Below are 25,766 nucleotides of genomic sequence, written 5' to 3'. Positions count from 1 at the left end.
GGTTGGTTGTTTATGATTTCAATAAGTTTTGGGGGTAATGGTTTAGGACGGATTGATCAATGTTCAAATTTTTTTTTGAAATCCAAATCAAGAATTGAATATGACCCATCACTCAATTCAAGCTTGAGAATTAAATCGAATTTTTTTCAGCAAAACCATATGTGAGATTGGACCAGGAAACCAATGCTGACATGGTATTTTATCTGGTGGGACCTGCTGACTTGGCTGCTGACATTGGATAAAATATTAGACGGGTCAGATGCCACAGTAGAGAGACGTTAGGATTAGGGGTAATTATGTAAATTTTGTTAACGGTAGGGATAGATTTGGATGAAAAGTATAACGGGGGTCACAGAAGTAAACAATATACCATAGTAGAAGAGCAATTTTGGACATTTTCACCTAAAAACATTTACCAAGTGCGTGGACACATCTTAAAAAAAAATAGTTTCCTGATAACAAGATTCCAACCAGATTGAAGTTGCATATAAATTTGACAATAGCTTGAGTTTTGAGACAAGCGATAAAATGTTCGTTACAATCTTCAGCCAAAGAAAGAAACTAGCTAGGTATACAGAGGGCATTACTTCCTTGTTTCAACCTCCCAGTCAAATTGCTCTTCTTTATTCGATTTCAGGCTTATCAAGAATAAATTCTAAACTAGAACTTGCCCTGACATGTTTAACCTATCGAGCATTTGAAAGCATTTTTAATTTTGTTTTAGAATATTGATATATAAAGTCTGTTTACTTCTTATCTTATTTATCCTTTTGTTAATAAGGACTTCTTGTATTGCCAAGCTAGCAGATTACAAGAATTTGATTCATGACTCTATGATAGTCTTGCTTGGTATATAGTTTGAGGTGAGGATTCCCCCGACAGCAGGCATTAGCGGAGCGCGCGAATGCAAGGAAGAAATGAAGTGTACTAAATCATTCAAGTTCTTATGTGAAGAACCATCTATCTGCATACCAGCAACTATCTTTTGTTTCATGTCTACTACCCTTTTCTTCAGATCTTTACCTTCTTCACTTAACATGAGTTTTCTTACTGTTTTCTCTATAACCGATCTCTCTGTCGCCTCCAATTCCAGGCCAACCTTGTATATTTGGCTTAGATACCGCGCGTTCACTGGTTGGTCTCCTAAAATTGGCCTGCATATCATAGGAACTTCTTCACAAATACTTTCAAGTGTAGAATTCCAACCACAATGTGTGAAAAAGCCTCCTACTGCGGGATGTGAAAGCACCTGTTTTTGTGGTGCCCATTTCACTATCCGACCTCTTTCTCCTATCATTTCCTCAAAAACTTCGGGCAAGGCCTCAGTCCATTGAAAACCAGAGACGGAGCCAGGTCGAACAACCCATAAAAACGGCTGCTCACTGTTAGCTAATCCCCAAGCAGTCTCAATTAGCTCCTTGTCATCGATCTTTACCAGGCTTCCCAAGCTGACATAGAGTACTGAATTAGGAGCCTGTCTGTCGAGCCACTCAATGCAGCTATCGTCTTCTTCTAGTAAGCTAGTCGATGAGGTTGAAGGTGCCATTTTGTGAAGAGGACCTATGGGGAAAAATGGCACCTTGTAATGTTCCTGAACGCGTAACAACAATGAATTCTCCAGGTCTTCCATCGTGTTCCAAATAGTCGCGACAGAAGATCCTATATCACTCATTGCTCGACAGAATTCTAGTATCGGTTCTGGAACTGTATTATCGATGACAGGAAATGGTATATCCTTAAACCTCAGGGGATGAAGCTCCGGCAATGGATCCAGCAGCTGAGAATCTGGAATTGCAGTGAGTAATCAATCTCTTGGAATCAACGAAGATGTAGCGAAAGATAGGGCACCGAAGAAGAAAAAGATTTATATAGACAATACCAATTAGCTTAGAATATATTTAGTCAGGTTGATACGTTCACTTTAGCTCCTATGCTTTTTAGAAGTCTTTTAGCTCTATTAGAGATTCTTATTACAACAACAACAAATCCAATAAAATCCCACAAGTGGGGTCTGAGGAGGGTAGTGTGTACGCATACCATATCTCTACCTTAAGAAGGTAAATAAGCTATATCCGATTAGAAATTCTTACGCCAATAGGAAATATACATAAGTTCTACTAATACTTTTCATGTTGTGTAATGTTTGCCGGAAATAAATATAAATGGGGAACATGATCAGTGAAGATTCATATAGCTGATCCCAACTTATTTTTGGGACTGAGACGTACTTGTTGTACTGAATTCAAAATAATTTGTTATTTAAACATTGAAGCAGAGGTTGTGTCTGGTTTCATACCTTCAAAAGGAAGATATTTGTCTGGTTTCTGAAGAATGGTGAGCATAGAGTGCAAATATGTAGCGCTGAAAGCGCGCAGGACAATACTCGGAATCCTTAGTTGAGTAACCACATCATCAACAAAGAACATACCGTTATCATAAACAATACAAGCAAGTTCATCACCATCGTCTTCCATCATCCTAACGAGGTAATTTTTAAGGGGCGCCTTACAGTTCTCGTTCAGATCATGCATATTTTCTATACTCGGCATTGACATGTCACGTCCCTGTAATCCGTCGTTCATAGAATGGAAGACGAATTCAGGGTGGTTGGAATAATCAGGAGCATTGAATTCAGTATGCGCGACTACAACAGAAAAGCCTTGAGAATGAAGAATACTACCAAGTTGCAGCATTGGTGTTAAATGCCCCTGGAATGGATATGGCACTAATACAACACTCTGTCTTTTTTGTACTTTCATCTTTCTTTCTTGAATTTCCATTTAATGTTCTTCCCCGAAACAACCTCTCTACCCTCGAACGAGGTCTACGTACACACTATTTTCCGCAGACCTGACCTCACTTGTGAGATTATACTGGTTCGTCGTTGTTGTTATTGTTGTTCTTGAAGTAAAATTTACACATAATATATATAGCTCTCAAGTTTAGGAAATCTGAGGAGTTTCCAAAGAAGCTGGCTTTTTGGAATATTTTGCTGCTACTTAATACTGGATGAATGGTGATGGAAAATAGGGACAACTCACCATAGTTAATCACAAAAAGGGAGAGGAAAACTAGAAATAAGATTCTTTTGGAGAATTATATATATTAATAAGAGATGCAAATTGGAAGATGTTTCAAAATTGATCTTATATTAGTATTGTTTGTGTTTAGCTATTCGTCTTTTAATCCAATGGTTCAGATTTCAGTACATTTGTTCGGCTATTTTTTGCCATATGGAAAGGATAAGAGAATCTGTGGTATTACAGCCACCTCAATAGACAAAAGTAACCAGCTAGCATATTTGGCTTCATGAAATAGTTTTGATCTGATATTTAAATATTTTAAAATATCCCTTTTAATCTTTAAATTCAAATAGATTAGATTTCAAAGTTTTAACCCATATTCTATTAGGCGTGTGTGAACAAAGTATCACATGAAAAGTAGAAAAGAAAACTAAGTTACTTATAAGGAGTTAGATACTCTTAATGGTGTGAGGCATTTCGGGAAAAACAATGCGAGCTTGGCCTAAAGCGAAAAATATTGTACCATGTAAAAAGTATCTTTGGGTTTTAGTCCAACAACTTGTATTAGAGTCAGAGATTGTTGTGTGCGAATAAAGTCCCACATAAAAAGTAGGAAAAAAAATATGCTTCTTGATCGTATGAGGCCTTTTGGAAAAACCATGACGTGACCCAAAGAGGACAATATATATCATGTAAGAGTATCTTTGTGCCGTTTCAGCCCAACATACTCATTATTAGATTTATGTACATATAACTTTCTAGGATTTTTTTCCTTCCTATATAATATTTGAAACTTATTTACTAAAATTGATCCAAAATATTTTATATTACCCACCCTAAACAAGTTTTTCTTACAAATTATATACAATCTATTATTAGTACCTTAACTTAAGGGATTCTTTGCTTGGAAAAGGGCGTAACCGAAGGGAACTAAGTCCAAATTGTCCTTCCATCTAAATAAGACTCATTCCAATTGTGTGTTACCTATTTTAAGCCATATATAGTGCAAATCTTCTCTCTCTTTGCCATAATTACCCATTTAAAAATAAGAATAACGTATGGTACAACAAGATACAAAGTAAAAACAAATATCATTCAAATTTAATACATAATTTGATATATTTAAAATAACATACATACTAAAAATAAATTTCAAATAACTAATTATACAGTATACAACTTATCTACAACTTTCATACATTATTTTTACCCAGTTAAATACAACTACAACATCATACAACTTAAATACAATTTTTATACAATATGTCTTTTGTATATGATTTACATATATTTCGTATGTGGTGTCCTTCTACTTCTTCTTCGAATTTCAATCCGAAAATCCAGCCAAATTAAATCTAATCTTCACCAAATACCCTCAAAATCGAGATATAAACTCCATAGAATATTTCCAATCATTTGCTATAACATCCGGTCCAAAAAAAATATTATTTGAAAATCCGAATCCGAATTCAAATTCAAAACTTCGCAACTTTTTAATGGCTGTCAATGGTGGAGAGTCAAACACTTTCAAAATTTATTAATTGACAATTTCAATTCAAACAATCCAACCAAATAATTAATATGCATTTGCTGCTAGCCCTCCATCGGAATACCAACAAGAAAAGGGGAAGCCCAGAAAAGCTTCAAACTCTAGCCATGGAAAAATTCAAATTGATAAAAAATTAATCCCTTTCATCACCATTGTTAGAGAAAATTATGAGCTTTAGAAGAAAAAACCTTATAGAATCGGTATAGAAAGAGAGTTAATTTCAAAGAGAAAAAAAGAAAAATCCTTGAGAAAGATTGGGGTTTGTCTGGGTAAGTAAGGAATTGTGAGGATTTTTCAGGATTTAATAAATTAAAAGGCTACAATCAAGGGATACTCATTTAAGACTAATTTGTATATAATTGGTAAATTGTATATGACTATATAATTAAGTTAAAACTTGATTAGGGGTAAATAAGTTTCATATATAGTTTAGGTAAGTAAAAATGTCAACGTTTCTATCACTTAAGGGTTCTTTAATCTTCTAGAGGAACTTGTTTTGTAATCTAAATAAAGGTGAAACTATATTATTTATTTATTGTTAAAAGTATGTGTAAAGAAAGAAATAGAGAGAGAGGGGAGAGAGATTCTAATTGTATGAATCGCTCCCGTAATTCTCCTTCTCTAATGATTTAACAAAACACAAATTGCTACTATCACAAAGTATTTTTCTAAAAATCTATTGGCGAAAGTACTTTTGGAAGTTTCGTCAAACTTGAAACATGCTGTTAGTTGTAATTCTTTGTTTTAAAAGGCAGAATTGGAACTTGCTCGGGGCTCGCCCTGGGGCGGAGCACTCGTAAAACGCTCCTGGGATTATGTGTAGGGCTTAGTTCCGTGAGACTTACGCTTCAGCCGCCGAGACTTATGCTCCAGACACGCCCAACGCCCGACATACTGGGCTCGCCTAATAGAACTTTATGCAATTATGTGTAACTAACCTTGTTAATCCTCAAATTTTCTTAATAAATCGTCGACTATTCAAAATTATTTTTTTCTTAATCATAAATCATTAAGTTGAAAGTATGTTATGTCATAATTAAGATAAAAATTATTGCACGTTATCCACTAAGACTTCTATGATAGTAAATTTTAAATAACTCTTTCATTTAAAAGTATTTATTAATTAACTTTTATTATGTCTTTATTATATAATAGTCTATAATTTTTTTTATAATTGTTTTCCTAAATATTATTTTTTCACGTTTACGAGATACAATACTTATTAATTTAATAACTCAGTATTAGCTAGTAACTATTTACAAATAATTAGTTATCATGATATAGTATGGTGAATTATGTGTCACTTTATTAACTTATTGAAACCTAAAATTAAAGGATGTTAGAGAATCACATTTAAATTGTAAATTATGTTTTTATATAAATTCTCTTTCAAATAGAAACCATATTAAATAAAAGAAATATTTTTAAAAAATATCAAATTGTAATATCGAAACTCTTTCAAGATTCATTACTCCTTAAGATATATATATTATAAAATTTCACATCGAATACATTACTTTTGATGTTTGAGTTGTAACGACATTACAGCTAATTTGCATATTATGATATATGTCATACTTTTTGTATTATTTATAGTTGAATTATAATTTTATAAATATTTTAAATAGATTATTTGTTATAATTTTGTAATTTTAATGTAATTTTTATAATTATTTTTTATTTTATACTATCTTAAAATTCTTGAAATTAGTAAAATTTAAAAATCCGTGGGACTTACGCCCCATGTCTCAGGGCTTACGCCTCACCTCATCAGAGGTAAAACGCCTCGCCTCACGCCCCCGCCTTTTAAAACATAGGTTGTAAGCATGTATTTATTACCGAAATCAAATCTTTTATTTTTATTTTATTACTCCAAATCAATTCATGATCAAGGAAAGGAAGCAACCCTTACATGTACTCTCTGGTAAACATACTGCAAGCAGGAACTTGAACAATGGGGATGTCAACAAATACAATTGAGAAAGGAGCAATAGCTAATGGTTCGGACGATTTCACTCGTAGAGGTTCCAAGTGAGGGATTCTTCCAAAATGATCTACACTAAGTTCCTTTTCATTCAAAAGCACTGTTTGGCTATGTAATTCACCATCTTTGGCTGTAAGGTGATATTCTTCCCTCCAGATTTCGTGTCTCGGATTCTGATCATTTATGTCTCGCAGCAGCAGTGACACCTTGTTTGCGTTAGCAAGTGTGACCGAAACACTTACATTAACCGTTGCACCACCATCCATGTTGATCAACAACAGTGTGATTCCGTCCTGCAACATAATTACATAACCATATTTATTTAGAAACATTTGGCTGAACGCAATAGCTTTGGTCTAAACTCTTTATTTATCTTAAGAAATCTATTCAATATGTACAAATTATTAATTTAGAACCTAATAGCTTAAAAGAACTAGAATCCCGAACCTATAAGCTCCAAATTCTGGATCTGCCTTGTCTCTAGTGTAGATCATAGAGATATTTTCAAGTCTCTCATGTTTAAATATGCATTATTATACTTACAGAAGATTTTGAACAGTGGGTATAAGCTCGTAGCTTTTTCGTTCCTTTGAATTGTGTTGACAGAACAGACCTTCCCATCAAACGGTGCCAAAGAAGAGCGCTGTGTGCATGAAAGAGAATGCAAGTAACAATAAGAAAAATGCAAAATGAATGCTACATTACCAAGTAAAGCGTTTTCTACATTATTTTAACAGTGGATGCAGTTGATTTTGAATCTCATGTTTTTTTCAACCAAAGAACTAAGGCGTACCCATAATAATCAGGATTTGGATGAAAAGTTATGGTATTGAGGAGACCATAGTTTCCACCAACCAATGTTTGTCGACAATATGTCTTAGTGTCGAACGTGGCTGACATCCCAAGCTGATCCAAATACCTACATGTTTGCAAGAGGCAAAAATCGCTTCTAATGAAACCTTGACAAGAAGGTTATCACAGGTATAGACCATTTAGGTTGAGTTTTTACCAAAAGCTGGACACAAAGCTATTGGAAACAAGATCGCGACCACTGTTATAAACCCCTCCACTTTCACCAACCCATGCTACTGATGAAGTTCCAAACTTTTGGAGAACACCTTGAACATGTCTGAATATTTCGGAGTCTTCATCCAGATGAGAAGGATCAAGTATTTTCTGAACTAGGTCGCTGTCATTGCCTAAATACAAAATAACTTATTATTCCAACAACAATGCTAAGAAGAGGGAAAAATGGATCTAATAGCTTCATGTACCTCCGCCAACATTGTAAATGTGATGTGTAACCACTTGAAGATAATTGGATGCTTTATCTATAAGCTTTGAGAACCAAACAACGTCAAATATTCCTCCTGGTGCAAGGACTAATGGCATAACGTCCTTCCCTTTGTATATTTCTTGCAGTAATTTGTGAAGTGCGATGACATCACGGCTGTACTGATTGGCTGTGATATTTGCACCAATTCCATTTCCATTCAATTCATTTCCTGGCAAGAAACTAGATATTTGCATCAAATCTATTAGAGAGAAGCCAGATGAAAGAGCATTCAACAATCTCATAGTTGGCTCTTAATACTACATTGTTCCTATGGAAGAAAGTGATCTGTTGGAACTTGTCTTACCCCGAGGCGGAGCTAGAATTTGAAGTTTATGGGTTCGGGATTCTAGTTTTTTTAACTTACTGGTTTCTAAATTAATTATTGTACATATTTAATGAATTTAATAAGACAAATACAGAGTTCGGACAAAAGCTACTGGGTTCGGCTGAACAAGTAAGTGAAGACCTAGCTCCGCCCTGGTCTTACCGGAGTCTTTAGACATATATATATTCTTTTATTTAAGAGAAGGAAATGAATATAATGTCAACTAGATCCATCATACATGAACTGTAAAATGGTAAAGTTCCCTTATCGCGCTGTATGAAGATGTAATTACTTGCAAATGATGCTTCTGCTCTTTCAAATCAAAACAAAGAAGAACTCGACCTCACTAGAAAGACAATTCTCATACTACTTGCTCCTTTACCCCACTGTTAAATCTCTTAGGCTTAGAACTATCCTTATGCTAAATTTGCACATCAGCATACCCCTAAAATATCTAGTTAAAGACAGGAAAGAATTTCATACCAAGTTCCCAGCCGAGGATAGTATAACCTCTGCTAACCGTATATCTGATGAAAGACTCTGCATTGCTGGAATCCCAATCTCCCAAAGCAGAGCCATTAGGAGCTATCGTCTTTCCATTTAAAGCATTCAACCCAAAAGTTACTTTTGCCCTGCAATAATATACTGCATGTATTCAGGTAGCTTTGGCTAACAAAAAACTCAATTTATCACTATCATGTCCCTTAACGATTTTCCTCACTAATGTTTGAAATACACACAATTGCATGAAGTAAAGTTACCCCGTTTTCTTGAAGAATTGGTTGAGTTCATCCCAACGAGACAAAGGTAAGCAACCTTGGGTGAAGCCAAACAACTCTTTATTATTAAGGAGAAAAGGAGAACATGGTTGCTCATAATGCGCCGTTTGGTATACTATTTTGTCTTGCAATGTGCCTCCGAGTCTAATTTTTAACGGCGAAAACGCTGCAATATTCAAGAGGAAACTTCAATAGTTACTCATTAATCAGAAAACTGCTTAATAAACTTTTGAATGCATAGTGAATGGGTGTTTCTCCAATAATTTATACCTCTAATTGCATTCAACAAAACCTTGTTGCTTAGATCCTGCAATAACGACTGCCCCCAATTAGTGCAATGGGATGTAAAGTTGAACATAACATAAAAATGCCAAGGGTAAAGCTAGGGGATAATTTAGTAGTCAACTTTCTAAAACGAATAGAGACAAAAACATCACAGAAAATGGAGAAGGCTTAGAAAGGAAATGACACCATTTTCGGGAAAACCAGAAGAATCTTTGTCTCACTGTTCAACACTAGTAAAATGTAGAAACTATTACTAAAGGGGCAACCCGGTGAACAAAGCATCCCGTGTTCATGCAGGTATAGAGAAGGGCCGCACCCCTAAGGGTGTAATGTCGGCAGCCTATCACTTTCAAACAAACTATTGGAGAAAAAACATAATCAAAGAAAGTGTTTTTTCCCTCTTTTAATGGAAAATATTTTTCAAGGAAAATGCAAAATTATTGCCTAAAAAGATCAAAATATGCAAAAATTCCAAGTACATTAGTGGTTTTACCGAGTTCTGAACTCTCTTACATATATCAGTACTATAGGGGAATGTAGCTACACCACAAACTTATATGAAACTAAGTCATTAATTAGAGCAATGACTCGCCAAATAGATTAAACCATAAGTAAGCTACCATCAGTAGAGCATTCTAAAAAAAGGGGCCGCCAGTGCACAAGGTATCATGCGCTCATGCAGGATCCAGGAAAGTACCGCACCTCAAAGAGTGTGATGTAGCCAACCTCCCGACTGCTTCCACGGTTCGAACTCATGACCTATAGATCACACGGAAATAACATCCTGCATTCATGTAGGATCCAGGAAAGGGCCGCACTCCAAGGAGTGTAATGTAGCCCGCCAGGAGGCTACTTCCACGGTTCGAACACGTGACCTATTGATCACATGGAGACAGCATACCGCATTCACGCATGGTCCAGGAAAGAGCCGCCCCCAAGGAGTGTGATGTAGCAAGCCTTTTGGCTGCTTCCATGGCTCGAACCCGTGACTATAGATCACACGGAGACAACTTTACAGTTGCTCCAAGCTCCGTTCCATCAGTAGAGCATTCTATGTTAACTATTGGTCATGAATGTGCAAATTAATTAAAAGGCTATATAACAGAAACTTTAAAGTACAGAGAACTAAAAAGAAAAAGTGAAAGAGGGGTTACAAGATTAAGGAGAGAAGAATTTCCCCAGCTACAAGTTCCATAATCACATTTATTAGAAGGCCACCAATCTAAGGTTGCACAAATGAAATCCTCATCTATCTTTGCAATGGCTGCTGACCCATCAATGTAAATACTCCCCTTTTCAAAACTAGCACTACTTTTTGACGAAGACTCTTCTGCTCTTGAACATTGGCTATTGTACAACAACAATAGCAAGAAATACAACTCCAAGAAGCAGCTGAACAAAGAAGCCATTGCAAATTGACAGTGCCAGTTGAGTCCCTAAATTGATATTTGATAGTACTGCCTTAAATGTGTTCTACCAACTCTGACACGTGGATATTAGTGTTTTAATTCATAAGATAAAAGATTGGGACCTGTGGATAGTTAATAATAAGAAAAATTACGCGACACATAACATATTTACACTGTATTTATTATTTGTAGTTATACTTTCAGCAAATTTATAATTCGTAACTATATTGAATTTCATAGCAAATCCATAAAATAAGAGATTAATTATTTTAAACTCAAACAAAAAAGTAACAAACTCTCATAGCTTAGTTGGTTAGAGTGCATGCTTAGCTAGCAAAGGTCTGGAGTTTGAATCTCAACAAGAACATTTAATTTTCCTGTAATTCTGTACTTTACCTTAGTTGTATTCGTTGCATGAACAAATACAATCGTTACATGTTTTATCCTTTGTATATACCCTCATATAAAGTTGATACAAGTTGTATTATTTGTATCATATAAAGTTGATACAAGTTGTGTTATTTGTATACGGCCTTGTATTTCGCATTGGTTACAGTTGATACATATTGTATTCGTTGCAGCGCGAATGAATATAGCTGACACATGTTTTATTTGTTGCGCGTTTGAGTACAAGTGATACAAGTTAGTAACAAATGAACAATACCTATGAATGATAATTAGACAAATTATAATTATTAGGCTCTAAATTGTAGTGATTTATGAAAATTCCTCTTAAAAATATGCATATGAAAAGCATGTGTTTTAAATTGTTCGATTTAATATAAATATCGAATACGAATAAAATTTTATCAATTAAGCTCGCGCTGAGTTTGTCTAAGATAACATATGAAAAGTAGAATTTTTACCTTATATGCATATGTTGCTTTATTTTCCAACCCCCCCCCCCCCCCTCGGAAACAAAACTTCTGTTAGTTCATTAAGGATATAATATGCCTAAAGGAACGTATAATTGCGGACGCTTCAACAATATTTTTTGCTTGATGTTCATAGTGTATGCAAAAAAACATTCCCTTTTGAATAGCATTGACTATGTATTATATAACATGTTATAGTTCTATAATTAAAATTTATTGTGTAAATATAGTAAAACCAATTTTCTACATGCTAACAGATTTCATTTAATTTTATAGTTTTGATATTTTTCATTTCTAATTTTTTTTTAAAATGTGGGCCCACACGAATGCATTAATCATGATAGATAAAATCTCGTTTTGCATTGGGGAGGAAATTAACTTATTATCTCACAATATTGTACTATAAAACATGTCAATTTGAATAGTTGATTTAACAAAAGAGGAATAAATAAAATTATACTAAAAGAGGAATTGGTAAGTGTTGGACTTTAAGCCATTGGGCTTTAAAGTAGAAGAAGTGTGAATTGGAAATGGAGGGAATAAAATGGAGGGAAAATGAAAATTTGAAGAAGTGAACTTTTGTCTTGCACTTTGTCCCTCATTAGTGAGGGACAATCACATTTGTGTGCTTATATATATATTCACTTCTTAAAGCTCTTAAAAGGAGTTGAAGAGAATGAACCCTTGCGCCATCGTCATCGCTCGCTCGGCTCGGCTTCGGCTTCGGCTTCGACTTTGGAGCCAGAATCGCGGTCGGCGGCAGCGTATTTTCTGAAAAGGCACCTTTCCAGACACCTCTTCTACAAGTGAATTTCTCATGTCCCCATAACTATGACTTTTTCTATTTATAAGGAAACATAAATCTAAAAACCCTAATAATACAAATCCAGAGAATATTCTCTCTGAAGTCTCATCTAAAACTAGCCGTTATTATTCCTTTTTAAGAGGAATACTCGTCCTCGGCATCGGCCTCGACCTGTGATGACTCTTCGACCAAATCCTCCATCTCTCGCTAGATCACGCCGACCTTGAATTCGCCTCTTTGCTGAAGCCATACTGAGGACACGTGGAAGCAGGGGCATACGTAGTAATTTTTGTAAGCGGTGTCAAAAGTTATAGAAAAACGACAATAATAGCTTTAATTATCATACTTCTAGACAAGAACCAGTCTTAGCCTATTGATTTTGTACGTTGAGTCTTACGTTAGAAAAGGTCTTGACTTCAGTTCTACTTCATCGCAGTTTTTAACTATAGAGGCTCACTCAAATAGTTGCAAAAAAAGATGTGCTAGTAGAGGTTCAAACCTCAAACCTTTTAGAGCAAAATCAAACACATAACCAATACACCAAAAGACAAATTATGTTAAGTGGTGTCATTTTTCTTGCTTATCCATTTTCTTACAGTATTAATACATATATTTAATATAAAAAAATTGACAAAGACGTGTCGCATGACACCGCTTTGTTAAGCATCCATCCGTCCCTGCGTGGAAGCTCTCGAAGGTCCTCTTAATGCTAATATGGTCTAAACATAACTAAGTTAATTTTTGAGTATTTGTTTTACGTCATTTTAGAAACACGCTAAAACTTCATAACTTATTATTTAAATAAGCTCTTAAATAAATAACAACAAGAAACAGTACGGTCCCAAGAAACTGCTGAACAATTAAAAAAATCATGTATATTTATTAATAAAGTGCCAGATGAGTCCCTTTAAATAATAGCTCACCAAACTCGTTTGGAAGTTTTCTCCTTTTTCATATCGCGAAAGCCCCTTCAAGTTGTCCTCAACGATCAGCCAGACACCTTAACTGACCCGTTTATCATTTTAACACTTCTTCTCCACTAAAGTACGATCTCGTGAACCCTTCACGCTGACATGACAGAGTGTGTGCTTTATACTTAACTAGTATTAGTACCTGCACGATGTGCGGATAATATTATGATTCTGCTAAATTCTATAAATTAAAAAGAATAAATTATATAAATAACTATTGACATAAACTTAAAGATTATAACCTCATATATAGCCGGTGATACAAACAAATAAAAATACAATATGATTCAAAAATAAATACTCATTCCCTTTCAATTTACATAAAATATTTTTCTTATTAGTCTATTCCAAAAGAATGACACATTTCTGTATTTAAATATAATTTGACTTTAAATTTTTTATTTTACCCATTTTACATATAATGAGAAGTTCTTACACCCATGCAAATATCATGGCCCCACAAAACTATTAGGATCATAAGTTTCAAAAGTTTTCTTTTTCGTTCATAAATTTTGTGTCAAGTCAAACTATCTCATCTATATTGAAACTGAGTGAAGTCATACTATATAGAGTAATAACAAATAAAAATACATTTAGTAATATCTTATTTAAATTATAAAAATATATTATATTATTATCTCAACATAATAAATTCTCACATCAACATCAACTTCTACCAACCTAAAATTACACGGTGACAAATTAATATATATATACATGATAATTTATTAACAACCAATATATTCTAACTTTTGGGAATTACTAACTTATAAAATAGTTGGATCGTAATTTGCTAATTTTGCTAGTTACCTTAATTTTAAACACACAATTAAAGTCACATTGTTTTTAACAATTTAAATGATACCTTTGGGATAGTTAAGATTAATATATTATAATTAAATAAATGTTAACCTACTTTAAATATTTTTCTTCCATGATGCACATGTACTAAAAGAAGATGAGTTCTTACATGTAATTCTTCATTAAATGAATCTTACCTTATGATTTTACGATCCACTTTATTTTGTGCAAATAGCAATCCCAAATAGTGCAATTATGTCCATCTATGTGTTTACCCTATCCAAATCTATTTCATTCTAATTGACACACACACACACACATAATATATATATATATATATATATATATATATATATATATATATATATATATATTCGACCACATCGGTTGCTCGATCTATTGGCTTATACAATTTGAGAGAACATAAATATCAACAACGCGCTAAAAAGTCATTGTCCATACCTGAGCCATTAGAGAAAAATCTATCCTCCCTTATTATATATTTTAGCATAGCAATTGCTAGCACTAATAGAAAGAAAAAAAAAGATGTATGTATTGCTTCCAAACAATTGAGATATAAAATAAATTATAAAATATTGGACAATTAATTTTATCGAAAGGCAACACAATTGATATTTGTTTAGCCAATGTTTGAGTCGATTCATAGTTAAACATTATCCCTAAGGTAGTTACGAAAGTTAAGTTTTAATCCAACAACTCGGTAATTATGATTATGGTTCGAGCCTAGATTTTTTAGTCTTATTTCTAGTAACAAACATGTTTTTATTTTTTTTGTTATTTTTGTTGTGAACTCAAATTTCAAAAAACTCTTTCTCATTATTTAGAACAATTCGCCTCACTCGTTGAGCCTCCCGTTTGAATTGGAACATTTATGTGTTGATTAGCTTTCCTAATTAATTAATTAATCAATCAATTCAAATTTAACTTTATTTCCATTCAGATTAAGAAGAATCTTATTTACTATCTTTCTATTTAAATTTAAATAAATATCCTGTCTTTCAATTTAAATTAAATACTATAACAAATATTGTCATAATTTGCCAAGTGACTTCGTATTAGTTTGCCACTTGGCTTAACCATAATGCACACTTGCTATATTGCCATGTGACTTTTTAGTTTTTATTAGCTTATCGCGTTACTTAATGTCCTTACTCATTGCTCTACTTTTAGTATAATATAATGAATATAGTTTTGTATTACCCTAAAATTTAATTTAACATTTTTCTTTTGTTCCGTAGCTCCAATTATTTTGTTTAAATTTGTCAATAATATTATTTTTCCTATTTAATTATTTTATTAAACAAATTTAAAGTGTAGACCCCTTCACATTACTTCTATTCTCCTCTATATACATTATTTTCTATCATATAATATTTTAATTATTTTTCACATTTCGTGTTGTATCTATAATATAAACATTATCGTATTAATTTTCTAATTTTTTTGAAAATATGCCAAAGTTTAAACGGAAGAAGTTCTTTTATTATTTTCCATAAATCTACATGTTTAGTAATTATTATTTAGTATTATGTGCAATAAGCAATTAATTGTTTTCTTTTGTTTTCATATAGAGTTTTGACTTTAATTTTTTTATAACTTAACTACATGACAATTTTAATTACATCTTTATATTGTTAATTTGTTACTTGGTGTTATTTCATTGTAAATGTTTTAAATTTTAGGTTTATAAATTATGTTTTTAATTGCGTGATATTATCCATATAATATATTTTTTCTCGTAATAATTAAAATATTTTCTTATATCAAATTTAAATGTCTAATCCTTCTATATATCTACAATTATATTATTTGTTTACAAAAAAAAATCTCTATTTTTTGTTCTTTGTTTATTGTTACTGTGTTATCCGTTACTTAATATGGTTACATTATTACTTAACTTTTTATTAGTTTGGCACCTACTTTATATCCCTATCTCCTACTTCTATTATAATATACTATAATGAATATGGTTTTTCTTTCTCTTAATAATCTTTTTATTTATTTTTAATCTTTCACTATATAATATTTGAATTTATCAATAATATTTTTGAGTATTAATTATTTATTTGCTTTATTTTATCATTTAAATTAATTCAAAGTATGAAATTCTCTCACACTATCTTTATCCCCCTCTTTCTAAATTATTTCCCCTAGTAAGTATGATATTTTATTTAATTTTTTCATTAAGTGTTTTATTCAATAATAGACAAAAATAAAAGTGCATATGATCAAACTATATATTACTTCACCAAAATATTATGGTATTTTTATTATTAAACTTCTAGTAATTATTATTTTTGTTGAAGCTTTTAGCCTTTAAAACCATTATTTTTATTGTATACTTGTTTAAAATTCAGAAAACTTAGTCTAAAACAGATACTTTGGATTATCCATTATGAAATAAATAAATTATTAAATATATCTACATTCTGAACTTTAGGGTAAAACCCTAAAATATATTCTTCAACTGATTAAAAAGTATTGAATTTTTAAAATAAATTAAAATTGCACATTAGATTATGGTAGGATATATTCTTCTCACTCGATATTAGAAAAGAAATCCAAATACTATTGATATCAAAATTCTTTACTTTCCAAATATAAAATTTCAGTTAGAAAATATTAGTACAGTGATTGAACTTTATTTTTTTTAAAAGAATTCTTATTTCAATTTAATTTCAATAAATGAAATTCCATATATAGTTCTTAAGTGATATTTCCTTATTTGACAATTTCCCACAAACTCTTTAAGATTGCCAAGTGGCTTTATAGTAGCTTGCCACTTGGCTTAACCACAATGCAAACTTTCTTGCTTTAATATATATATATATATATTCTAAGCGCGTGAAACCCTCAAAATTAAGATTTTTTTCTTTTTTCTTTTAAATTTAACTTTATTTTATGTGGGTCCTATTATATTTTATTTTCCACACATTAATTTCACTTTCTTCCCAAAATATTCCATCTTCACCAAATCAGTAGTGCCTCTTCCTTCCGTCATTAATCCACCCCCTCTTCTTCAATCTTGAAAATAATGTAACAATTAATAACAACCACTACATAATAACAATTTCATTGACCGCCCACTTCAATTTCTCGTCTTTGCTTCAAATCAACATTCTCTGGCAATGAATTTTCCTGTGCTTATCGAAGAGATGGTGGCAGTGTTTTCTTCTTGATTGTGATGAATTGTTGTTTCATGAATCGTAGGCTTCGATCGGTAGATCCATCACAGTTTTCCCCTCTTCTGCAAACAAAAATTTCTTCTGATTTACAATAATAATATTCTCTTCGGGTTTAACGACTTCTTTTTCTTCCAGTTTCTTTGGCTCTTAGGCCAACGATTTTGGGATCGGAGAAAGAAGCTCAACTTGACGGTGGCTCTTCTTGAGGTGGCGGCGGGGGTGCTGGTGTTTCTTCTTTTGTTTCCTCCGTTTTCTTTTCTTCCTTCTTTTCATTATCACCTTTTGGAGCTTCCTCTTTCTTCTCTTCTTCTGGTTTTTTCGTCCTTTGGAGGCGAGGAGGAAGGGCTGGAGACGAGGAGGAAGGTTGCGGTGATTCTTTCTTTTTTAAATTATTATTATTACTTTTTTTTTTGTTTTTGTTTTATAATAAGTGGCAAATTTTTTAATTAAAATTACACATGGCATTTTTTCATTTGTTTGTTTGACATGAATCCGAGAGTGTATTTCACGCGAGGTGAGCTGATGAGGTCGGGTGTTTAATTGACCTACTTTATTGAAGGCTTGAAGTGTTCAACTTAAAATGAGGTCAGTTAAGGTGTCTGGCTGACCGTTAAGGACAGCTTGAAAGAGACGTTTATGTATTTTGCCTTTCCATTTTTAAGATATGCCCCAAATGAATATTATTGCCTTAAATTGAATAGTCCAGAGTTAAGCAAATGGTCCAACCCTGACAATGAATCAATGACACAGGATTTTAACGTATTAAATGATAAAATTGAGACAAGCCCTAAGTTTATGTTAAAGCAAGACCATAAAATTAAAAATAAAGTAATTTGACTCTTATATTCTGAACCTTACAATGTGCTCCATCCGATCCACTTTAATTGATTTTTTAATTATTTTCACACATATTAAAAAAATTATTTTTAAGCATTAATTAACAATATAATTGATTGTATTAACCTTAAGTAGTTCATTAGAAACATAATAAATACTCTTAGGCTCTTTACTCCAAGCGCAACTTTGAAAAAAATAAATTAATTTCTTCATGATATTTAAAAAAAATTAAATATTATGGACCATAAAAAAACCAAAAAATCAATTGAAGTAACCCGGATAGAGTATATTTCTAGTAAAACAGGAGGCTTATCTACTCATTGCAATTCTTTGTTGGTGTGAAATATTGTTCGCTTTTTTTATCCTTTGAAAACTAATTTCATGTTAGACAAGTTATTTCCTAATATGTAGGTATAATCTTTTAATTATTTTTCTAATATTTAAAAATAATCATTCAATTGTTTTAAATATTTAAAAGTTTAAAATCAACTAAAACTTTGTTCATCAGATCTTCCCTTATTGAAAAAACTATGTAAAGTCCTATTATTTAGGACGTTAAAATCAATAAATAAATTTTATCTTATATAGATCAAACAATTCCCTTATAATATTTTTTTTACGTAATAAAGATACAAATAAGGAACGTATTTTATATATGTTAATGTTGACTCCAAACCAATGTCTAACATGTAAACTATTACATGTACTTTGTGTCACACCTCCTTTTTACCTACACCCCGAAAAGGAATATAAGGAAGTTTTTTCCAATTTAAAGTGACAATCGAAACGGGATTATTTATTAAAAATTCAGAGTCGTCACTTGGGATGATTTATGGTATCCCAGGTTACCGGTTCAGAATCCCGAATCGAGGAAAAATTGACTCTGTTTTTCAGTCCGCGAACACAGAAATTTGGGTAAGGAATTCTGTTAACCCGGGGGAATGTGCTAGGCATCCCCGGATTCCGTGGTTCTAGCACGGTCGCTTAAACTATCATAATTGGCCTATTGTCTGATTTTAATACATGTTTTAGCCTATGATACAATTTTAAACTTATTAACCGCTTTTAATTATTTTTAAGAAGATTCAACGTTATCAAAAACACGTCTTGAACCACGCCACATGAAATGCGCTCGCGGTTCGCCACACATTTTATCCAACGTTGTTGAGATTTGGATTTGGGTCACATGAAATGCACACCCGAGTTTAGGAAGGTAAATTTAAATTACGCGCCTAAAGCAACTACGCATTTTTAACTTTGCGAGAGCCATGGAAAATTCGCTAAATGGTGCACCTCGATTTCTAAGGATAAAATATTAATAATATGAGGGCCATGCATTTTGAGATTTTATTTGGCACGACACACCTCAAATCCAATTTTAAAAAGGGAATTCAAACTAACTTTGGAGGGCCGTAAGCTATTTGTGTTATCTAATATGGCTCACCTCAACTATTAAAGAAGTCTAGTTAATTAGCTAAAGGCTTAACGCGATTTGAGATTAATCTAGGCAAACATATAACTTATCCTCAAGAATCAGCAGAATAAACGAGCCAGTGTTTGGTTACGCGCAAAGCCCAATTAACAGGGGGCCCAAATTAGCCTTTTGTGAGCTTGCATATCAAAAACAAAAAAGGGCAAAGGCTTAAACGAAGCCTGTAACGCGTCCTGGACGCGAGGAAGATGCTGGGCCAATATTAAAGGCCCAATTGCAAGATCCAGTGCTAAATTATAGTTATGCCCAACATTTTGAATTGGAAACAAATACTGCCTTGTAGACCAATACCAAGCACGTTCTTATTGTTCAACCCTTTTAAGGCATAAAGCATTTTTTAATGGCATAAGAATCAAATACGCAAATATTTGGGTTCCCTAGTAGAACAAATGCCTAAGTCTGATTTCATTTACTAAATCCCACTCCAAATATCCTTAAACAAACAATTGACAATGTTTTAATAAATCTGGAAACCTCCACACCATGATTCTGAATTTCCTTTTTTTTTTTGCTTTGAAGCTATGAAGTAAAAAACTCATTTCAAACGAATGTTAGACACATGAAAGATTTAAGCCAAAACCTTAAACAAAACTCAGAGGCAAATTAAACTATTCTCAACAGGGGTTTATAGTCATTCACCACAGGACATGCCATTCACATCAAAATAACACCTCATATTACCTATTCAAATAGCATACTACACCTCATCATTTTATCCTTAGTCTCCTTGCAACTAGTTTTATCATGAGAACTGCTACCAAACAATATAACATTGAAATGTCTAACTAAAAATCAAAGAAAACTTAAACCAACATGCCTCTTGACTGCATCTTTTATCTACAGCATCTCAATAGTCCCAAATTAATACAAGAAAAAGAACACGTTTCAACAGCCAAAGCAGAGATTAACTAAGAAAGCAATGGACTAAACTATAAACTACCAGACAACCAAAAATATAGAATTGAACTCATAAAAAGAGACTAGAAAAATGTTTTGAGCTCTGTTTTTTTTTCATTTCACTCTTCAATTCAAGCTTCACATGGGGGTAGAATACAGAAGTGTACCTGAATAAAAGCAAAAGAGGTCAGAAATCTAGTCTGAAACTAGAAGGAAATAACAGTAGCAGAAATCAGCAATGCAACAGTAACAACAACCAAAACCCAGATTTCAATGACCAGGACCCAAATGATTCAAAACCAACCCTTAAATCAGCAATGGAACAGTAGGAACCATAGAAAATCCAAACCAGACTCTGAAATACCAGAACTCAAACCATTTTTAACCCAAAATGCAAACCATGAACTTCAATGGTTCGAGCTGAGTTATCAGGACCAGAAGAACAAAGATCTGAGCATAGCTTTAGTAATTTTTCAGGAAAATGCTAGGAATTCAAGGTTGTATCAGAAATTTTTAGAGAAGAAGCATCTGTTTCAATTTTTCTATATTTTCTATCTCTTAAAGTCCCCCCAAATCTTACTTGAATGTCAAGTTATGATGCTTTTATAGGCAAGGTTCTAGGGCAGCAGAAATGATTTCAGTTTTTGCCCTTTACTCCTTTTTTAATTTTTGTATTTGCTAGTTGATCCTTAATTTAAAAACTCAGTTTTCACATAGGTCCCAAAGACACCTTCCAGGAAACTTCCCCAGTCAGTTATACAAGATTCTGTCACCTAAATGCCCTAAACTACCCCTTAAACCCCCTGTTTTTACTCTTCAGAACCTCAAATGGGTCATGGGTTAAACGACCCAATGGTTACACACAGGCCTGGGCTCAGAAAATCAATTCGAGCTTCTGGGAATGAATTCTAAAATGAATTCAAAGCCCAAATGGCATAATGACTCAAACCCAGATTTAGCAAATTATGGTAAATGGTAAAGAAACAACTGAATAGTTTTCACAAAATTTAAAACATGAACTAAAATACTAGTTAATGCAAAATTAAACTAAATTATCACATCAACCTAATTAGGTTAAACTAAATGGCTAAATAAAGAAGATGAACACAGAATTTATCAAGCAAGACCAAACAAAAATCAAGGGGTAAACTTGGAAAAGAACAAACTGAAAAAGAACAAACGGAACAAGGTTTTAGCTTGGCCAGAAATTTTGGTCGACTTTCAATTGAATTATCCGGAGAAAAGAAGAAGAGAAGAAGAAAAATAGAAGAACGAACCAAAGAAAAGAAAGAAACTCACCGACTCGGCTCGCACTCATGACTGCCTCTCCGATTAAAGCCCCAATATAATATCAATCGCCTGTTCTTTGTCAAGAACATGCGACTAATGTTATTTTGTGGTAAAATCGGCACCCTAACACTCATGAATACTGGAGAAGTAGCCTTGCATGAATGAACTTGGATTTGGCTTCTAGAGTTCGAACCCTAGATTTAATATTTGAGGAGTTCTAAGCATATTCGAATGGAACAGAGTGAGGATTTAGGAAGAGGGGAGTGAGGGGGTTCTCTAATGTTAGTTTGGAGTCGGTTTGTAGTGGCGCCGCCACCGGTGGCGGTGGGAAATAAGGGCGGCGCTTAGGGTTTGGTTGGGAGAATCTCTGAGGAGAGGGGGGTATGAGAGAGACGAGTGAATGAAGGGGGTGAGTACGCGTTTGGACATATAAATATAAAAAGGGCACTCAGTTCCCGACCATCCGATCAAGCGAGATCGACGGTCCTGATAAAAAATAATTAAAACGACATCGTCTTGAGATCTGAAGGGTTTGAACCAAGTATGGGTATGGCTGGGGCCGGATTTCGAACGGGTATGGGGCAAGATCATTTGGGCTGGCCAAATTGGCCCAAGAATCAGCCTTTCTTATTTTCTTTTCTTTTTCTTTTTATTTTTCAATTTTCCTTTTCTTTTTCAAATTAAAATAAAACCTAAATTAACTCTTAAAACTAAATTAATTTACCAAAATAAGCTAATTATCCTTCATAGTATTTATAAAATTAATTAAATCCTAAATTAAAAGAAAAACTATAAAATTCAAAAATCAAAAGTAAAAAAAATGCAAAATGAGTTATTTTTTTGTAATTTTTTCTATTTTTGTAAAGCAACTAATTTACTAATTAACCTAAAAATATAAAATTAAATCCTAAATGCAAATGCAGAGTATTTTGTATTTTTAGGTATTAAGTAAAATTAAACGTGCACACAAAAATGCAAACAAACAAGAAAATTATGCAATAATTCCTAAATACCAAATAATTAAAAGGAAAAATCTAATTTTGGGAATTTTGTAGGAGCAATTCATGTGAGACAAAAATCACGTGCTCACACTTTGAACATAAGTTAAAGTTTGTGGCCTCCAATCAATGAATTATCTTGTGCGTTTTTTCAATTTATTTTTGCCTTGAATATGATTTTTTTTTAATTCTAGGTGTCCTATTTATTCTGTCTTTGTAACCTGAGGAAAGGTCTTGTCATGATTCATAAGACACACTCAATTAAAACATTTCGTTCCTAAATTTGCTATCTCAAACTAAATTGATAAGGAAATAGTAATTGTAAAATATTTAGTGAACTTGAAGATTCTCCTAGCAATATAAGTTCTATCCATCTAATTTTGTCCTAGGAACAATAAGTGAAGTTCATAGGGGAATAGTATAATGTATCATATTATGATTTGTTCATGTTTATTATCGTTTTAGTCAATTGGTTTTGTGGCTCATTACAAACTTATTTTTAATTTTATGACCCCATCTTCTTTTTTGCGTATGAGAGATTTGCTTTTACACGTAAAAGATCTAAAAAAGATATTTTCTTAAATTTAACATTGTAAAAAGCCATGAAAAAACCCCGTCATTTTATTTGACACTTGATTCTATTTTTTGAGTGAAATAGACCGAGTCTTATTAAAAAATTTAGTTATATTTTTTGCACTTTGCTACCCATTTTGTCATCTTATTATACCGTATATATTTAGAGATATTTTGGAGAAATAAATTGTGAATTCACACATATATCTAATTATTTCTTTTTTGTACACGACACATAATATCAGATGATTTTGTATGCAGGGGGCTAATGGAAATTGAAGAGGACTATAAACATGGTTAAAGTGCCAGTATTTATTTGTTCATAGATTACGTGTGGCGATTAAGCACTTTTCTATTTTCCCAACCGAAGATTCAACCCGTGAAGATCTTTTGCAGGCTCTCATTTGCGTTCATATTTTTCTAATTATTATCTAGATTTTATTTCACTTAATGGAAAAAATATTTTCAAGTTAGTCAAAATTGTTAAAATTTAATGATGTATTATGTTTACACCGTCGCATAAAATTGTTTTTTTAAGTTAGTCAAATTTACTAACAATTGACGATGCGTTGATTTTTATTCTGTAATAATAGAGGTGCAATTTTATTTCTGAATTAACCGCTAAATCAAATTGTATCATCATATACTGATGTCGTAATTTTTGAGTTATTGTCGGTTATTTTAGCTAGAGATAGAATTCTTATTTCACGTTGTTCATTTTTTTTTTGAATTGCTTTGTTTAATGAACTGAAGAAAGCTACTTGCGGATCATGTGGTGCCTTTCAAAAATATTTTTTACATTTGACAAACTTGTAATTTATTTTTCTAATATTTAAAAATCTAAAATTAACTAAAATTTTGATTATTAAATCTTTCATTATTTGAACCATATAAAACCCTATTATTTGAAACTTTAAAATTAATTAAATATATCTTATATTATATTCTTATCAGAAATATTAATATAACAATAATACATTCTATATTAATTTTTAAGTTTTGAACACATTAGAAATATTCAGGAAAGTTTTTAAATTCTAAATTTTGTCTATTTTTTTATGTACTTAAATAGTCTTTAAAGAAAAGATAATATTTTCAAGATTTTGTTTCTTTCTTTCTTATGCTTTAGAATGAGTGATCATTTTTTAACCACTAAATTATATAATTATCTTTATGTGTAGTGAGGAATCAATAATTACAAGTATATTTAAGAGTACTATTTATTAACATAAGATAACTAATGTCACACCTCCTTTTTCACTACACCCGCAAGGGCGTAAAGGAGTTTTTCCATTTAAAGGACATTCAGAATGAGATTTAATTATTAATTATTCAGAGTCGCCACTTGAGAGATTAATGGTGTCCCAAGTCACCGGTTGTATCCCGAACCGAGGAAACATATGACTCTGTTAACAGTCTGCGAACCAGAAATCCGAGTAAGGAATTCTGTTAACCCGGGAGAAGGTGTTAGGCATTCCCGGGTTCCGTGGTTCTAGCACGGTCGCTCAACTATTGCATTTGATTTTATCTGATTTTAATACCTGCTAGCTTACGTGCCTTTTATTCGTAAACCACTTTTTATCATTATTTATTTTAAAAGAATTGCGACGTCGTGAAAACGCATTTCGAACCACGTCGCAATCAATGCACCCGCGATTGTCAACACATTTCGACTTCGTCGAGATTTGGATTTGGGCCGCATCAATGCGCACCCGAATTTAAGAAAGTGATTTAATTAAATCGTGCCCAAAGATTCTAACGTATTATTATTTTGGGGAAGGCTGTAGAATTTACTAAACAACCTTTCCGAATTCAATTATTTTAATAACCATTCGTTGAGGGCCCCACATACATGATTTTGTTTGGCAAGATTCGTCTCAACATTTTTATTAAAAAGGCCCATTTGAGAGTGACTACAATTTTCTATTGATCAATTGTCCCTAAAAGAAGAAAGAAAACTTAATTACGTGAAAACTGAACTGAGATTATGCACTAAAATTCAGTAGTCCAACCTCAACAATGAGCTGGACCACTGATGGGCTTCAGAAACAGCCCAAAAATTCGGTCAGGCACGAAAGGGAGGCCCAGGTGACAGATAACAGCACCTGGGATCGAATCCCCTAGGAAGCCCAAACTCACGAAGGCAGTCCGTGTGACAGCCTGAGATGGCTTATCGCTGAGCCCAGCGACGCCTCGATTTAGTTCAACCAAACGCCCACTGAAATTACCCCTAAATTATTTTAAGTGTTCAATAATTATAGCAAAGGGGAAACAATACGCATCTACTCGAATTAAAGGGATATTAGTCAATTGAATTCCAGTTTTATGCAC

The 25,766-nt window shown here is 32.8% G+C and overlaps 2 protein-coding genes and 1 long non-coding RNA gene across 4 annotated transcripts; all 3 read right to left on the bottom strand.

Annotated features, from left to right (window-relative positions):
* Positions 1–791: 791 nt before the first annotated feature.
* LOC104239749 (UDP-glycosyltransferase 76E1-like) lies at positions 792–3,101 on the bottom strand. Its single transcript, XM_009794471.2, has 2 exons — positions 2,297–3,101; positions 792–1,785 (listed from the first exon to the last, which is right to left on the bottom strand). Exons 1-2 carry the CDS (start codon positions 2,778–2,780, stop codon positions 824–826), a joined length of 1,446 nt encoding a protein of 481 aa, XP_009792773.1. The 5' UTR covers positions 2,781–3,101; the 3' UTR covers positions 792–823.
* Positions 3,102–6,403: 3,302 nt separating this feature from the next.
* On the bottom strand, positions 6,404–10,717 carry LOC104239748 (heparanase-like protein 3). Of its 2 annotated transcripts, none has more exons than XM_009794469.2 (9): positions 10,436–10,717; positions 9,267–9,315; positions 8,979–9,162; positions 8,701–8,849; positions 7,831–8,061; positions 7,566–7,755; positions 7,350–7,475; positions 7,100–7,199; positions 6,404–6,849 (listed from the first exon to the last, which is right to left on the bottom strand). In XM_009794469.2, the coding sequence occupies exons 1-9, from the start codon at positions 10,688–10,690 to the stop codon at positions 6,481–6,483; spliced, it is 1,653 nt and encodes a 550-aa protein (XP_009792771.1). In that variant the 5' UTR covers positions 10,691–10,717; the 3' UTR covers positions 6,404–6,480. The 2 variants fall into 2 exon arrangements, with proteins under 2 accessions (XP_009792771.1, XP_009792772.1); XM_009794470.2 differs by having other exon boundaries at positions 9,267–9,303.
* Positions 10,718–20,480: 9,763 nt separating this feature from the next.
* LOC138884173 (uncharacterized) lies at positions 20,481–21,139 on the bottom strand. The gene is made up of 2 exons (XR_011404336.1): positions 20,879–21,139; positions 20,481–20,741 (listed from the first exon to the last, which is right to left on the bottom strand). It is a non-coding gene; the product is annotated as an uncharacterized lncRNA (long non-coding RNA).
* Between the last annotated feature and the right edge of the window lie 4,627 nt (positions 21,140–25,766).

Source organism: Nicotiana sylvestris, chromosome 12 (genome assembly GCF_000393655.2).
Source record: "Nicotiana sylvestris chromosome 12, ASM39365v2, whole genome shotgun sequence".
NCBI lineage: Eukaryota > Viridiplantae > Streptophyta > Magnoliopsida > Solanales > Solanaceae > Nicotiana > Nicotiana sylvestris.
Note: the sequence above shows the minus strand (reverse complement) of the source record. Positions and strands in the feature narration are given on the sequence as shown.

Coding starts and splice junctions, on each gene's coding strand:
- LOC104239749 (XM_009794471.2), bottom strand. CDS start 2,780: ATGGAAATTCAAGAAAGAAAGATGAAAGTACAAAAAAGACAGAGTGTT. Junction 1,786..2,296: donor CAAATATCTTCCTTTTGAAG/GTATGAAACCAG, acceptor CTGCAATTCCAG/ATTCTCAGCTGCTGGATCCA.
- LOC104239748 (XM_009794469.2), bottom strand. CDS start 10,690: ATGGCTTCTTTGTTCAGCTGCTTCTTGGAGTTGTATTTCTTGCTATTG. Junction 8,062..8,700: donor TATCCTCGGCTGGGAACTTG/GTATGAAATTCT, acceptor GTTTCTTGCCAG/GAAATGAATTGAATGGAAAT. Junction 7,476..7,565: donor AGCTTTGTGTCCAGCTTTTG/GTAAAAACTCAA, acceptor GCAAACATGTAG/GTATTTGGATCAGCTTGGGA.